Source organism: Bos mutus, chromosome 22, assembly GCF_027580195.1.
Source record: "Bos mutus isolate GX-2022 chromosome 22, NWIPB_WYAK_1.1, whole genome shotgun sequence".
In the NCBI taxonomy this organism is placed as follows: Eukaryota; Metazoa; Chordata; class Mammalia; order Artiodactyla; family Bovidae; genus Bos; species Bos mutus.
In genome coordinates this window covers 43,392,173-43,409,126 of record NC_091638.1, presented here as the reverse complement: position 1 = coordinate 43,409,126, position 16,954 = coordinate 43,392,173, and the positions used below count along the sequence as shown (strand labels likewise).

The 16,954-nt window shown below is 51.9% G+C and overlaps 1 protein-coding gene and 1 non-coding gene across 7 annotated transcripts in view; one reads left to right on the top strand and one right to left on the bottom strand.

Annotated features, from left to right (window-relative positions):
* The window catches only part of FLNB (filamin B), a 139,449-nt gene extending 136,201 nt beyond the window's left edge, over positions 1-3,248 (top strand). For all 6 annotated transcript variants that reach the window (XM_070360584.1, XM_070360583.1, XM_005898994.3 and 3 more), the window contains 2 exons: positions 576-779; positions 1,626-3,248. In XM_070360584.1, the coding sequence (XP_070216685.1) occupies positions 576-779; positions 1,626-1,813 (392 nt within the window). In that variant the 3' untranslated portion in view covers positions 1,814-3,248. The remainder of the gene's footprint in view (positions 1-575; positions 780-1,625) is intronic.
* A 3,537-nt stretch (positions 3,249-6,785) lies between these two features.
* On the bottom strand, positions 6,786-6,858 carry TRNAG-CCC (transfer RNA glycine (anticodon CCC)). The gene has a single exon. It is a non-coding gene; the product is annotated as a tRNA-Gly (tRNA).
* Between the last annotated feature and the right edge of the window lie 10,096 nt (positions 6,859-16,954).

Genomic DNA, 16,954 nt, shown 5'->3' with positions numbered 1-16,954 from the left:
ACTAACTTAAAACATTAGGGAATTCCCTGACAGTCTGGTGTTTAAGACTCCATACTCCCACTGCAGGGGAGCTTGGGCTCACTCTCTAGTCGGGGAGCTATAAGATTCCACATGCCGTGGGGCATTGCACCCCGCCAAAAAAAAAATTCAGAGAATCACTTTCTAATATGTAGAGGGAATCATTTTTGATATTTTGTCAGTGTTCTCCCATACCTCTACACAGCTTAGAAATATTTTATATAAATGGAAGGCGTCCATAGGATGGCACATGGTTATATGGGAGGGATTTCCAGATCAGGGATTTCCGTCAGGTCAACCAAGGCCAGACTTCCTAATATTCCCAGAAAGCCAGATCTTAAGTTTTGTGGGGCAGGACCCTAGGACTCTACAGAAGACAGTGGGCAGGTTGAGATGGGTAAGCTGTGGCATTTAGACCCAGGTGTTGGAGGGGTGTGGGAGAGGTGTGGTGGCTTTTGGATCCCATTGTTGGGGAGTTGGGGCTCTCCTGGGATTTCTGCTCGGGGCACTTGCCTTGTCTGACCAGTCACACCCATTTGCTCCCTCCTGGTTCCCAGGCCAGCGTCTGGTCAGCCCCGGCTCGGCCAACGAGACCTCCTCCATCCTGGTGGAGTCAGTGACCAGGTCCTCGACGGAGACGTGCTACAGCGCCATCCCCAAGGCATCCTCGGACGCCAGCAAGGTGACCTCCAAGGGCGCAGGGCTCTCGAAGGCCTTCCTGGGCCAGAAGAGCTCCTTCTTGGTGGACTGCAGCAAAGCCGGTAGGCACCCTGGCCCTGCCCGGGGAAGGGAGGTGTGGGGGGACACCTTCTGTGTCACATGCTCATCATCTTATTCTGCGCTGAGTATTTTTAAATGATTTGCCACTTGATGTTTTTCAAATGACCTCAAGGTACATAGGAGAGGTTTCATTATCCCCATCACACTGAATCAGTAACCTGGCCTCTTCTCTGCCACTAGCTGCTTTAACTGCAGTCTGAACTTGGGTATTTATTTGGGTGTCAATGTGATTTAGTTGCCTGGGGCCTGGCATCTGGCACATCTGGCTGGAAACCTGGCTCCACCACTTACTTATTTCTCTCTCCCTCCCTCCTTTCCTTCCCAGTGCTTATTAGCCATGTGCCCTTGGGAAAGTTACTAAGTGTCTTTCTGAAAGTCAGTTTACTCTTCTCTAAAATGGGAATAATAATATTCCTGAAGGTTCTCAAGAGAGTAAATGAGATTAGAGTAGTCAGCACTTACATAACCGTTTTACTATGTGCTAAGGGCTTCACATATAACAATTCCTCTAAACCTCACCAGTAGCCCAGGAGGTCTCTCTTTTTTTAAAACACTTTCACCCTCTGTTTACAGTTGGGGGAGCTAAGGCAGAGAGAGGTGAGGTTCCATGTCCAAGGTCACCCACCTAGGAAGCAGCAGGGCAGAGATTTGAACTTGTATGAGTCCTCTGCTCTCCTGCCTCTCACTGGCCCCAAGCATCATCCAAGAAGTGTAGGCAGTAACCCCTACCTTTGCTTTGGCTCCCACCTCCCCTCCTCTTCCTCTGCCTTCTTGGGTGCATCTTTGTGACGTCACCACCTTCCTCTGCCCCTCACCCCCACCCCCAGGTTCCAACATGTTGCTGATCGGGGTCCACGGGCCCACCACCCCCTGCGAAGAAGTCTCCATGAAGCACGTGGGCAACCAGCAGTACAACGTGACCTACGTCGTCAAGGAGCGGGGGGATTACGTCCTGGCCGTGAAGTGGGGAGAGGAGCACATCCCCGGCAGTCCGTTCCACGTCACCGTGCCTTAAAACACTGCTCGTCGGGTCCGGGGAGCCATGCTGGCGGCTGCTTCTGTTGCTTGTCTGTTAACTCGTTTTATACAAAGTCCTCTGGCCTGTTTGTGGGTCTGAGAACCCCATCCTCAAAACATTGTCTCTTTTTTTTTTTTCCCTTTTAGTACAGAAAGAAGTCCTAAACTTGACTCTTTAGGGACATGTTGGGGAGTAAAGAAGTGAAAATTAATGCAATAGGCCTGGCTAATCAGACCTCTTGTGGCACAGATCACCCCCTCCAGACAGAACCAGAACAGACCAGGCTCGTATTTTTAAGAAATGAAATTAGTTAGTTTACAAAACAAGGCTGGGAGGAGGGGCAGGGAAAAAGAGGAGACCTAGTCTATGCTATCATTTAGAGAAGATGACCATATCATGTGAGAAAGGGGTACTAGGTGGACACCTTTGTTTTAACACTACTACCGCCCCCCGCCGCCCCCAAGGGCAGAGTCCCAGGTGACAGACCGGCCGAAACGGCCTCCTGGTGCCTCTGCCCTCATCCTGCTGCTTGCTTCCCTGCGGGATCATTCCGTGTGACCATCTTGACAGCTAGATCTTGGCTTTTGTTTTCAAAGTCCATTTCAATCACCGGGTCTGAGTGGTGAGCAGTCCCCCACTTGCCAAAGATTCCCTGCCCACCCCCCCCCGACCCCCGCTTTTTTAAACCAACACGAGTCCCCGTTCTTAGCCACGCTCCAGCCGTCGGTCTGTCTGTTGAGTTTCCAGCACGTCCGGCGAGACCGCGTACGTTTCTGAGGGTTAGCGGAGGCCTCCTGCGCCACAAGACACTCCACACCCACCCCCAGTCGGCCCCAGCGTGGCCCTTTTCTGGAAAATAATTATAGAAGGGAAACCCCTGCCGACCTTTGGCCTGAAAGTCAAGGAATGACAGGGGAGGGAAGGACCACAGCTCACTGGTGGTCCTTCGCCATTCGCAGAAACAAGGAAAACATATTCGGCCCCAAGGACATGCCACCCGAGGCTGTTTGGAAAGCCAGGGGCAGCTGCAAAATTCTGAAAACGGGGTATAAGGCATTTTGCGTGCCTTCTTGCATACCTGCTTTGGAATAAAAATGAAAGTGTTGGGGGGTTGCTGGCTGACTGCAGGGCCCAGATGTGCGGTGTGGTCTGAGCAGGCCGTCCTTTCAGACTGGTTGCCGACCCCTCCCGAGGCGGCTGCTGTCATCTCGATTGCATTTGTGGGCGGCATGGGGCGCGGTGGGTGACCCTCCCCGAGGTGCAGCAGCTGGGGATGCGTGTTGGCAAAGCCTACCTGTTAGAAACTGGAACTGCCCGAAGCCTGATGTGGAAGGACCACAGGCCTCATGAACTGGGACGTGGAAGTGAAACTGGAACCAAATGCCGACTGTAAATTGTATCTTATAACTTATTAAATACATTTGCTCCATAAGCTCCCCGGGTGTTCTTGAATGGTGTCCTTCCCTAAGTGGTTTGAGGCTCTGACCCATCCTCCCAAACCCTGGCCGAAAGGATGCAGATTAAGCCTCTCAACAGGGAACTTCGTCTCTTTTCACTGGGGGATGTTCTATTTCTCCGCAGGCCCCGGGGGGTAGTTTATCAGGGTGAGGCGCCCTGGCACCAACACAGCCTCCCGGGGAAGTCTGCTGAGGTTTGCCCTGGTTAAGAGTCCCAGATACGAAACCCACTGAGGGGAAGGCTGTGGTTTTATGAGAGAGAGAGGAAGCCTTTTTCCTGATGAGCTGTGAAACCCTCGCTGGAGGGAATGTATTCAGGCAAGAAGTGGCGTCACCTGTCAGTCCTTGGGACAGCAGGGTTTGGAGGTGGTGGTGAGTCTTCCCTCGCTCTGCTGCTCCTTGCTGTTCGGGAAGCTTCTCCTTGCCGTGTGCTTACGACACTCTTTGCCCCTGCTTCCTGTGCTGCAGCAGTGCCGTGATATGATTTCATGGTGAAGATGCTAACTCAGATGCTGCGGTAACATGTTTGCAGTCTTGGGGCTCACTGGGGGCGGATTCTGGCCCCTGCCTTTTGTCCCCAGAGTAGGAGCTCTACTTCCCTGCTTATCCTGCTGTGGGAGCAAACACACAACAGGAACCCAGGATCCCTCTCTCTCCCCCTGGGCACCAGCAGGTGCCATGATGACAGGAAGTCCATTCTGGACCCCCAGCCCTGCACTGGGGGTGAGGGGTGGAGAGAAAGGCTTCTTTTGGTGTGTTTCTTCCCAATGCCCAGCTGGTGATCAGGACGGTGATGCATTGTGTACCTCTGAGAGGTGGGAGGAAGACTGCAGGGATGGAGGGTCTTTCTGCCCGTCGTTCTGGATAGAGCAGCCTTGTCTGTGGGCCTGTGCTGTGAACGTCTGTTCCTGGACTCCAGGACGTCCATGGGCTTTGCAGAATGCAGGCTGTCTCCAGTGCATCTGGAGAGGCCATGGTAGGCTGCGTTTGCCCAAAGAGGAGACCAGGATCCCACCCTGTTGAAGCCTGGCTGGTTTCTGGGGAGGCAGCATTGGTAAATTAACATCTGGACTTTAGCATCAAGTAACTTAGGGATTATGTCCTGGCTCTGCCACTCACTGGCAGTGTGGCTTGGGGAAGCTGCTTCACCTGTCAGAGTGTGCTGTGAGCCCTCTGGGAGCTGTGAGAGTCTTGGCCACTGCTGTCTGTGATCAAACCCTGCCAGAGGTAATGGGCCTCCTCCACAGGCTGCTTGTTAGTACAGAGGTGCTGCTCCTGGCGTTCCCCCTGCCAATTACATGAAGGACGTCTCAGGATGAAACCTGTGCATTTCTCAACAGGTCAGTGGCTAGTACCACAGGGCAGTTGTTATCTGCACCTGGACTTGCTGCTATGGGAACCAGCTGTTGTTTGTACAAACACCTTGAAAACTTTGAAACCTGACCCTTTGAAACCTTACCCTTTATCACCCTTTACCGGGTGCCAGGCCCTTTCTGACTTTGACTGGTTGACTCTGCCCCTTTCCTTCCCAGAGCTGGCTGGACCATCGCTCTCTGGTGACCCGTGGAAGTTAGGCGCACAGCAGCTTCCAGCTGCCATGCAGAGACCTCCAGCTCAGAACAGGCTCGTCTCCTCCACGCCCAGACCCCCTCCTGTTCCTCAACCAGTTTCTCTCTGCGACTCAGGGAAGCGATGCAACCAGGGAAGAAGCCTTTTATCAACATGGGCCCTTGTCCACATGTCTGGTCTTAAGACTTCAAAGGGGCCTTGAAAGCCACATTTTGATGAGTTTGGTGTAAAATGAGTTGGGCACACGGGGATTTAATTTTCCTTGAAAACTGCACAGCCTTAGAAATTAGCAGAGTAAAAATTAATGGTGAAATGGGTGCTTAATCCTCGTCAACCCCCCAAGTTTGTATTTGAAAATGGGCAAGATTGTTAATTCAAGTGCTCTTTGGCTTTGGTGCTTGAGCAAAAGGATGGACTCTCTCCAAGTCTCCATTAACTCGTGGGAAGATGGGGCTTTGTAATCAACTAATTTCAACTAATGAAAACTCTCCCAGAAACACAGCTTGTTTGGCTAATTTTTTTCTGCTCCTCACAATAGCAAATCATAACTCCAAGAAGGAGTGAAAATGTCACATCGCTCAAGGCAAGGCTGAGTCCCATTTTTTCCCTCGGCTTTGTCCTCAGGGTGCTGCCCAAACACACGGTGGGAGGAATCCTTCTAGACAAAGAGATCCTTTCTGCTTTGTGATAAGGCTTTTGTCTGGGCCCCTGAGCCCACAGGGGACCAGCTCATGTGCAAGGAATTTAGGGTGGCCCACCCTACACCCCTTCTTCAAGAGTTCTCTCAAGCAGGCCTGCAGGACGTGGGGAATTTACGAGGCTGACTTGTGGCTCGCATCCAAGGGCGTTCTGTATGTTGGGCCTGCTTGTCTCCCCTGGACAAAGCTGGAAGATGAAAGAATCTGCAGCCTTTTATAGCCCACATTACTCCCTCTGCCTTGACCATGACCGTCGCCTTCCCAAGCACCAGACACCTCTCCCTGTCAGCGTGGACATTCTTAGGGCAAAGCTGATGCTGGGCGCCAGTGAGGTGATAGCAGAGAAGGAAGCCTTGGCAGAGGCACCAAGCCCCAGAAATGGCTGCTTCACAGGAAACCCATGTGTGAGAAACACTCAGAAAGCAGCAGGTCAGGAAGTCTGGATTCCAGTCTCAGTTAGCCCACCTCAGGCAGTTACCTTCTTTTGTGCCTCAGTGCCTTTATCCATAAAATGGGGAGATAATGGGGAAATCCACTCTAGGATGAATCTTCAGAAAGATCTCACAACACATCCATCTCCCAACTGACCTAGGCAAACCCTGAGCTGCCGGGAGAGGGGCTGCGTGAGTTTTGAGGAGACTCAGCTGCCCGAGGTGAAGTGGAAGGGGTACCTCACAGAGGGAAGCACGGTTTGTGGAGAAACCCTTTAGCATGGGGGCTATTAGCACAGGCCGGCAGATTGAAATCCATGACCTTCGGCCGATCGCACACACTCACAGAAAACAGCGCCTCCCTGATTTTCTCCGGTGACATGGGGTAATGGGACCTACTCCGTAGAGTGGTCTTAGGCTTAACCAACAAGATGCCGTAAAGAATATCACTGACAAGGTTCACAAAATGATTATTACTCGCTCAGTGCCTAAAAGGATTCTTCTGAGAGCTTAATTCCAGGAGAAGCTACTTTAAAGACACACGTACTGAGTCCTAGGAGAGGCCCTTGGACAAAGTTACAGGTGGGGGATTAGGGTGGGGTCATCAGTGGGAGTGGACAGCATGGTTCCCTGGTGGCCTGGGGTGTGGCCAGAAGGCTGGGTGGAGACTCAGGTGCACCTTTGACCCTGCTCCCAGAGACCAGAGGCAGGCCTGGGGGCTGCCCCCACACCCCAGGGGTGGGTGGTGGCTTTTATTTATTTTTTAATATTTATTTGGTTTCACCCGGTCTTAGTTGCGGCATGTGGGATCTAGTTCCCTGACCAGGGATAGAACCTGGGCCCTCTGCATTGGGAGCACAGAGTCTTAGCCACTGGACCACCAGGGAAGTCCCTGCTGGTGGCTTACAAATCAGTTTCAAAATCTAGAGTAGGAAAAATATAAGTAACAATGCTAAGCCCTGTTAGGATCACCTGCAATTCCTTACAGGGGAGTGTGCCTGGGCTCAGAAAGGATAGTGATGATCAAGGCTGTGTTAAAACTCCGGAAGTCTAAACTAAAACTTGGGGTCCTGAAGCTGTTCCAAGGGGCCTCGCCCAGGTTGGACACCTTAACACGGGAACAGAATCTGAAGGCCAGTCGCCTTGTGGGTGGTTGGCTGTCCTTGGGCCCACTGAAAGGCAGCACTTTAGGGGTGCCTCTGCACCCTCCCATGGAGGCGGGAAGCCTGTCCACTGGGTGAGAGGACAGCTGCCTGGGCTGTTGTCACCTCAGTGACCACCAGGGGTGGCCTCAGACACGCAAACTGTGGCACCGTGGGGAGCCCTGGTGGTGGGGAAGGCACAGGATCTCCGACGCTCCAAGGGAGAGGGATATCCGCCTCCACCCTCTTGTGCTCTGAGCACCTGGGCTAACCAGTCTGTGGGTGGGGGCGGTCTGGGCCACGGACGCTTTCTTGAGTTCTCCACCCCAGCACCGTTTGACCACAGGGTCTTGGCACCCCCAACCCCCTAACTCTAGACTTTCCTCCCTCTATCCTTACTTAACCTGCCTCGTGGCAAGAGTTGCAATGAACCAGTGTTCGTGGTTCAGTTCTCAATCAAAGGACACCTCCTCCAGGAAGACTACCCAGACCATCCCCCTAATTCCCTGCCTACCCTTCTATCCATCTGGTTATGTATCTGTCTCCCCTGGACGGAGAAACACTGAGGGCAGAAAGCCTGTGGGCTCTGTCCCTTCTCATCTACCTTTATTACCTGGCTGGGTGCCTGGCACAGGGTCAAGAGAAAGTGACTGTTTGTTGACTGAATAAATGAGAGCACACCCAGCAGAGCAGAAAGGTGAGTGGCCTCAGGGCACTGGGTAAACTTCTGTCTGATACAGGGAGGCAGAGTGTGAGGGTCCAGGAGGCTGAGCTCATGGTCCTGCTGGCGGGCCCCGTCCCGTCTGTGCCTCTCTCACGATGCCTGTCTCCCAGGAGGGTCTGTAATGGAGCTGTGGGTTTTGGAGTCAGTCCCAGTGCGACCGTTTAACAGTGCTGAGCATCACTTTTCTCACCTGGAGAAATGGCATAAGGAGCATATTAAGAAGTCACTGAGTAGGGTTATTCAGTGAGGCCCCCAGCCCAGGGCCTGGCGCCCTTGGGCAGTGTGCCCAGGGCATAGCATTTCTCCAGGCCTCCCCTTGCCCACCTGAGGAGGAGGCTATGAGAGCCCCAGGAATCGAGTGGGTGGTTTAAGGCTCGTGGAGCTCAGCCTAGCAGCTGGCGCCTAGCAGGTACTTGTTAGTCATCAGCTGACATTTACCAAGGGCTCCCTCTGTGCCAGGCACTTGTTCCCATTGCTTACACACGGTCCTAATGTCACTGTCTGAGCATTTAAGTTCCCACCATCACCTCGCTGCACAGATGAGGCCGTGTAGCTGTCAGGTGGCAGAGCTGTGTGAGGGGCTGGCTCCCAGCCACGTGTCCAGAGTTTCCTGGAGTGGAGACCGGACCTCTCTTTTAGACTCCCTTGGGTGCCTGGCACACAGTTAGGGATACACTTGGGTTTGCCGGATGGAATAGAGGCTGTGGAACCTTGTGTGTCACCGGGGATCCTCTGGGTATGAAGGGCAAAGGTGCCGGCCCTGGTTCCTTTAGGGGAGAACGCGGCCCCCTGCCAGGCAGCCCGGCTGGCTGTGGCCTTAGGTCCTGTCTGTCCCACTGCCTGAGGATGGCCCCCCAGTGCCCCGAGCAGCCCAGCCCCTCCTTGCCATCAGGGCCTCGGCAACTCAGTCCTCATTGGCTGCACGTATCCCTGGAGACGAGGCCCAGGCGGTGCAAACACAGGCTGCAGAATGTTTCCTCCCTCCCCGGCCCCTCCCCCACACTGCCATGAAGGATCTGTTCACCTCCCAGAAGCAAGCCTGCTGGCAGGAGCACATCCGCAAGGAGACTGCCGCTCGAGTGGCCTGGAACCTCAACTATGGCCACGAGCACCTGAAGGAGGGAGCCTTGCCCAGGAAGCAGCCTCAGAAGGCCCCCTTCCGGTCAGCCTTGGGAGCAGGGCCATCGCAGGCCACCAGCTCCCCTGACAGCAAGGAGGTACCTGCTGGACGGCCAGAGACCAGGGAGCTCCAGGATCAGCTGTCCAGGGGAGTGGGTGTCCAGGGCCCTGCACCCAAGGTAGACAGAGGCTGGCAGGCCCAAAGAGCAACTCGGGGGCCTGCAGATCAAACCAAACCTGTGGGCTCAGGGATGAGGCAGGTCCCCCCCTGCACCCTGCAGCTGCTCTTCCAAGGCATCTCCCACGACGGCCAAGGCCGGGCCTCGTACCTCCGGGAGCGGTATCGGCAGAAGCCGGAGGAGAAGTTTCTGTACCCGATAGTGTCATCCTGGGAGTACGGCTGGCACATGGGTAAGAGCCACCACCCTCTTGCCATTCCAGGCCTTGGCAGGCGGGCCCAGCCTTACCCCTCATCACATTCCTCTGGTTCACTATGCTCTGAGCAGGGCTCCAGATCTCTCACACTCTGGTCTTTCTTCTGCCCTCCCTCTGCTGGCTAACTTTCAGATGTCACCTCCTCTGAGAAGTCTTCCAGGTGACCTCCAGGCAGATGAGCCCATCTTTATGCACTCATAGCTTTCTGAGTTTGTGCAAGCACCATTGCCATTCCTTGAGCATCCCTCTAGCCTGGTGAGGCCTTGAGGTTCCAGGGCTTCTTAGTGAAGGTCATTAATGTCCTCCCAGCTCCCAGGTTGGGGCTGGCACTCAGGGACTGTGGGAGAAATGAATATGAACTAGGGAATGAGGATGTGATTTGGAATCAAGAAGTATGAGTTCACATCCTGGCTTCACGACTTTCATGTTGTGTGAGCTCAAGCAAGAACCTTAACCTCTTTGGGCCTCAGTTTCCACATCCAAAAAATGGGGACAAACAAGTACTTCCCTGCCTTTGTCACAGAGTTTTGGGGGAAATCTGGTAGGAGAACACCTTGAGCAGGAGTTAGCTCTCAGAAAGCTGCATAAGGTGGGAAGGACACACATTCCTTCTGCATGTAATCCTGGTAGAATCTTGTTCAGAGCAGCCAGCAGAGGGAGATGTGGAGCCATTGAATCCCAGCTCTGCCCCAAAATGCGTCAGTGAACCAACAGGCACAGAGCTATGCAGGTTGATATTATCAGACTGGGTTTGAATTCTGGTTCATTCATTCAACAGATGTTTATTGAGCACCTCATATATGCTCCTCTTTTTGTCCTGAAGTGTCTGGCAGAGAGCAAGACAGACATGGCCCCTCACAGAAGGCTGGTGACAGATAGATGAAGTAGAGTCAGGCAGTGGTCCATGCTACAGAACTGTGCTTTTTGATCTTTATTGTCACCTGGGGAATCACCTGGGGATCTTGTTAAAATGTGGGTTGTGATCCTTCAGTGAATTTCAGGGATGGGGTGAGATTCTGCATTTCTAACCAGCTCCCTGCTGACGCTGATGTTATCAGTTCGGTCCATGGGTCACAATTGAGGCTTTTACAAGCGGTAAATCAGAAGAAAGAGATAGAGGCTAAGGGGCTGCTCTGGTAGTACACAAGGTGGTCAGCGAAGGCCTGCTGGAACGGCGTGTTGGAGTAGAGTCCCAGGCCGAATTTCCTCCATCAGACTCTTCTGAGAAGGGTCTGACTTCCTCTGTCTACAGAGCGAGATAGGCATCACATAGGGCTTCCCCGTTCCTCCTCTTCTGCTGGGCCCCTGGGTCCATGCCCACTGCTTCTGAAGCCACTGCCAAGCACAGGGTTGCCGATGGAGCAGATTAAAATACAAACGGCCCAGTTGCATTTGTGTTTCAGATAAGCAATAACCTTTTAGTGTAAGTAGGCCCCAAGTATGGCATGGGACATACGTGAAATTCAGATGTAATTGGACACCCTGCATTTATCCAGCAACCCAAGTGCTGGGGTCAGAGGAGCTGATTCTGAATGATCCCCTGGGTACAAGGGCAGTACAGGTTCAGGACAAAGTTTAGTTTTCCCGCATAGTGTTCTGTTGAAGCCACAGCTGCTCCCAGAATCTCCGGAACATTCTGTCAGCTGTGTCTGACTTCATGCCCCTAAGCCAACCGGTTCATAGGCCAGAAGGGGAACAGATGGACAGACCTTCTGCTGACCACTTCTCCCCTCCCCAACAGTTACAGACAGGAGCTGCGTCTTCCCAGTGGGTGTAAACAGCCATGGAACAGAGGGGCTGAAGGCACTGTCTGGGCCCCAGCTGGGTCAGCCCCAAGTGACTTTTATGCATAGAAAGCACTCATCTAGTGCCTGGCACACAGTAAATGCTCAAGAAGTGGTTACTGGTATTATTTTTATTATTAATTCAACAGGCAGGATTTGCAGCCAGTGGGCATTTGGGGAGCTTAGTTCAGCCTTGGCCAAGACACTGGACGTGTTTGCCGTGGAGCACTGGAGTGGGCGGGGAGTCTCTGGACAAGGGGAGAAATGTGATGAGGGGGAAGTGAGCTTGGGGTAGGGATGCTGTCAAAATAGTTAACAACTAGAGAACCGTAGGTGCCACCCATCAGGGCAGATCCTGGTCCTGGGGCCAAAGCAGGGTGTTGAGGTTCCTATGCTTTGCCAAGCATACCGTTTAGTTAGTAGATTCTAAGAAGGAAGGGGAGGGGGGCCTCAGATAGGGATCAGGGGCTACTAAGTGCACCGGAGCATTTCGCTGTCCAGCACCCAGAGCTGCTGTGGCTGTATGCTGTGCGGGGCTAGAGCTGGGATGGCAGGAGGCACGGTGGCCCCGGGACCACCAGGCCCTTGTTGTGTTCCAGGGGAAGCCATGAAGGACACCAGGCCTCCGACTTATGCCAGGTTCCAGCCCATCACAAAGAGCTTTTGCATCAAAAGTAACATCTTCCATGTTGCACGGCGAACAGACCAGCTGATGTGAATGAGCTGGGGGCTCAGAAGCTGCTCCTTCCTTTTCCCATGGTCCATGTGGACCCTGCAGGGCAGAGAGGCTGCCAGCCCCACCCACCCTCTCTCTGTTCTGTCCAGCTCTGCCTCCTCTGCCAAGCAGGAGGGGCACAGGTCTACTCTAAGGTGGGATTCAGGGGGCCTCACCTGCTGCGGCCTGTCTGCCCTCAGAGACCCTAGCTACTTGCAGAGTTCCCCACCCTGCCGTCACCGTTGCCAGCCAAGTCACTCCTGGGAGGGAAACAATGGAACCTGCAAGTCTTTCACCAGCAGACCTGGGGCAGAGGAGGGGGCTCTTTAAAAGTGCTATGTGGAGCCCAGTATGGGGTGGGGGCGGGGGAGGGGCGGGCACCTCCCTGTCCTTACTCTACATTCGGTTGAAGGGACCCAGAGCAGAAGTGCTCTGTCCCAGTGGAGCCCACACTTTAGGGAGGAAGTCGTTTCCGTGTTTACACACCGCCCTCCCCTCACCCCAGCCCGAGAACCTGCAAGGGTCAGGGTTGCCTCACTGCTATAACAAACAGCCCTGAATCCCAGTTGCTCAAACTTATTGACAAAATAAAGATATATTTCTTACAGCACAGTGCAATCTGAGGTTCAGCGGGTCACCCACCACAAGGTGATCAGGGGACCCAGGCTTCCCCCATCTATCTGGTGGCTCTGCCATCTCCGAGGGCCTCAGAGTCCTCGCCTGAATCCCCTATACCCAACTGGGGGATGAGGGAAGACAGGCTGAAGGACCGGAGACAACACGCCCACTCTTGACTACCCTGGCCTGGAGCTGACGAAACAAATCGGTGGAACAAATCACACGACTTGTTGAGAAGGCTGGGAGTGGTGTTTGACCAGGAGAAGAGGAGAAAGGGTCCCCAAAATTGTAGCCCATCTCTGCCAGAGCCCAGTTGGCCCTGCGGCTGCTCTGGGGGTGTGTTTGCGTTCCGCTACTGCTGAGTATGGAGTCCACGGGTAGACTGGTAGTTGTTTTTCGGGATTATTTGGACCTGCACCCTCTTCAAGCGAAGTTCCTAGAAAGACCACTAGGTGGTGCTGTTGGACCACAAGGGTCGTTGCCACGGTTGGCCCCTGGAAACCTGTCTTCTCTGCTTGCCTTCTGCCATCCATTTGTTGTGTGGCCTTGGACTGCAGTTTTCACACTTGTAAAAACACCAGGGGTTGGGCTTCCTAGGTGGCTCAGTGGTAAAGAATCCACCTATCTCTACCATGGAACAAGCAGGGGATGCAGGTTCGATCCCTGAGTCGGGAAGATCCCCTGGAGAAGGAAATGGCAACCCACTCCAGTGCTCCTGCCTGGGAAATCTGATGGACAAAGGAGCCTGGCAGGTTGCAGTACATGAGGTGGCAAAGAGTCAGACACAACTTGGTGACTAAACAACAGCAACAATGTGGAGTTAGACTACACTAGTGAAAACACAAACTTTGGGGGCATACTTACTTGATTGTACTTCTGACTCCACCAAGGTCAGGTTATGACCTCTGTGGGTTCTTAGGGTACTTCTGCCTTAACGAATCTCTTCCATAAAAAAATTATTAAAAATTATATTTTACAACACTTGTACAAATACATTTATATTAATAGTAAATGCAAAAAATGTGTCTTCAACCTAAATTTTGAATTTCTTTTCCTCCTTATTCTGAAACAAATTACAACATTCCTGTGGCTTCTAAAGGTATTGTGGCCCTGGGCCCTGTGCCTACTGTCTCCTGCGAGAGGCACTACCTCCATTACTCACCAGCTGTGCGACAATGGGCAAGTTGTTTAACTTGTCTGGGCCTGAGTTTCCTCCTCTATAAAATGGACATGACAACAGAACCCATAACAGCCTGGCACAGAGTAAGCTTTGGAAAGATGGCAAGTGCTGCTGCTGTTATTATTATCTTTAAAGACCTTTTAGGGCCTCGCCTGATGGTCCAGTGGCTAAGACTCTGCGCTCCAATGCAGGGGGCCTGGCTTCCATCCTTGGTCAGGGAACTAGATCCCGCATGCCGCAAATAAAGAGACTGAGAGCGGCAAGGAAGATGAAAGATCTCAGATGCCACAGCTAAGACCTGGTGCAGCCAAATACATATTTTAAAAATTCTGCCCCCCCTCATCCAAATAGAGACTTTTTCAGCTCTAACTTTGATGAAATTATTAAAATATTTCAAACAAGCAAGAATCGTAAATAGGATGGAAAAATAACATAAAACTTCCAGGGTATTTGATGGGGAAGTAAAAGAGGTTCCTAGAGAAAAAAGGCTCAGCAGAAGAACTTTTTGCAAGGGACTAACACATATTTTCTCCTGTCATCAGGGAACTCAGATGAGGTAGGAACCTGGGCTTGTAACAATCAGCAGAAACCGTAGCCTCCTGGGGCACGTGCGCCAGGTGGGGGCCCACGTGAGCTCGGGTAAGAGGCTGGTGCGTGCGTGCTTGCGACCGTGCGTGCGTGGGCCGGCGTGGTGCGTGCGGACAGGCGTGCGTGCGTCTGAGAGCGACTAGAACGCTCCTCTCAGTGAAGGGAGGTTGGCCTGGAAGTGTTTGAAAGCCTTAAAGAGTTGAGGGACTTTGTTCTCGCAGGTTAGAAGGACAAAGAGGGGAGGGCAGTTTTGGCAGAGGGAACGGCGTTACAAAGACCTGAGGCAGGAAGGTGGGGAGGGGGGGGTACGTTTGAGGAACCGCAGTGAGGTTTACCTTTATCTCGGTTTTACGCTTTAATTCTTCTGTCTCTGATGCCGTCCTATTTTATTTGGCCATGCCGCGAGGTTCCCCTACCAGGGATTGAACCTGCTCCCTGGGGAGTGCACGTTTGGTTCCTAACCACTCCAGGGAATTCCTGCCGTTCTATTTTATATCCCTCACATGTTCTTTGAGAAACTGCACTACACTGGAAGGCCCTGCTAGTTTTCTGTTTAATCCCTAGTTAGTACCAGCAAAAATTATTCCCTGCTGGACTGGAGGAAGCACAAGCTGGAATCAAGATTGCCGGGAGAAATATCAATAACCTTAGATACACAGGTGACACCACCCTTATGGCAGAAAGTGAAGAAGAACTAAAGAGCCTCTTGACAAAAGTGAAAGAAGAGAGTGAAAAAGTTGGCTTAAGGCTCAACATTCAGAAAACGAACATCATGGCATCCGGTCTCATCACTTCATGGCAAATAGATGGGGAAACAGTGGAAACAGTGGCTGACTTTATTTTTCTGGGCTCCAGAATCACTGCAGATGGTGATTGCAGCTATGAAATTAAAAGATGCTTACTCCTTGGAAGGAAAGTTATGACCAACCTAGATAGCATATTCAAAAGCAGAGACATTACTTTGCCAACAAAAGTCCATCTAGTTAAGGCTATGGTTTTTCCAGTGGTCATGTATGGGTGTGAGAGTTGGACTATAAAGAAAGCTGAGCACCAAAGAATTGATTCTTTTGAATTGTGGTGTTGGAGAAGACTCTTGAGAGTCCCTTGGACTGCAAGGAGATCCAACCAGTCCATCCTAAAGGAGATCAGTCCTGGGTGTTCATTGGAGGGACCGATGTTGAAGCTGAAACTCCAATACTTTGGCCACCTGATCCGAAGAGCTGACATTTGAAAAGACCCTGGTGCTGAGAAAGATTGAGGGCAGAAGGAGAAGGGGACGACAGAGGATGAAATGGTTGGATGGCATCACCGACTCAATGGACGTGGGTTTGGGTGGACTCCAGGAGTTGGTGATGGACAGGGAGGCCTGGCGTGCTGCGGTTCATGGGTCACAAAGAGTCAGGCACGACTGAGCGTCAGAACTGAACTTTGTAAATTAGATATTTCCATCTGGGAGGGTTTCTAAAAGAAAAATTATAATAATTTTCCTACCCAGTGTCTACTACCTTTTGCTAAGAATATTTTTTTTAAGGAGAACTCTGTAAAGACTATTGCATTTTACTCCAGGATGGTACTGTAGTACTCCCTGAGTTTAACCAACAACAGTGTATTAAGCAGTGACTAAGAAGACAGTTCTGTCCTTATAGAGGTAGTGGTTGGGGACAGAGAACAGACATTGGCCAGGTGATTACACTTGTGATGAGGTATAGGAAGGGAACACACAGGGCACCATGGGAAGATGTAATCGCAGATCCCAAAACAGTTTGGGGAGAAGTTGGCCAGAAAAGGCCTCCCTGAATGAACCAGGCTTAAGCTGAGTTTCAAGGAATGAGAAGGTTATTAAGTGAAGGGGAAGAAGAGCAGTGCAGGAGGAAGGAAACAGCATGTGAAAAGTCCCAGAGGCTGGTGAGAGCATGAACAAGGAGCTAAGCCGTGTGACTGCAGAGTGTACCCGGTTGAAAGTAGAGTTGGAAAGGTAAGTGAAAGCCAAGAACTATTTTGTCAGAGCTTTGTGGGCCATGGTGAAGACTTGGTAACTGATACAGGTGTGACCTCTCTCACCCACACACGCCCCTGCCCTTGTACTTTTTCTGGGAGGGAAGAGAGACGTGACCTCCAGTTTGTCCTTCTTTTTCCCCCTGGTTTTGCATCTGCCCTTTACACTTGCCTTGTGCAACCTGAGGCAGAGATGGGAGCCAGGGTGGCTGAACTGGAGAAGCTCCCTTCTGCATCCCCCTCCCTGCCCCTTCCAACCCACAGGGACAGGATGAAGGGCACTAGAGAGCATGTTTGTTTGAGGTAAGAAAGGAGTGTTGATGAGGATGAGAAGATAGCAAGGACTGGAAGTAGGGACATCTCCATTTCTCAAGACTGATGCCAAAATACTTACGCCAAAATACTTGCTGTGGTGAATGAAAAAGAATTGGAAACTTGGCCTGATCCTTGTATGGCAGAAATTCATTCTAAATAACTGAGAGCCTTAAATAACTGGGTACATATACCCAAAGGCTTGACTGGCTTACCCTTTAACGAAACAAGTCTTATTAATAAAAATAACACCTCCATTTGTTGAGGGCTTTTGAGGTGGTCGGTCACATAGTGTTTTAAGTGCATTATCTTATTTAAACTTCCTCCAGGAGGTTGATTCTTTTTTAACGCCATTTTATACATAAGGAGAC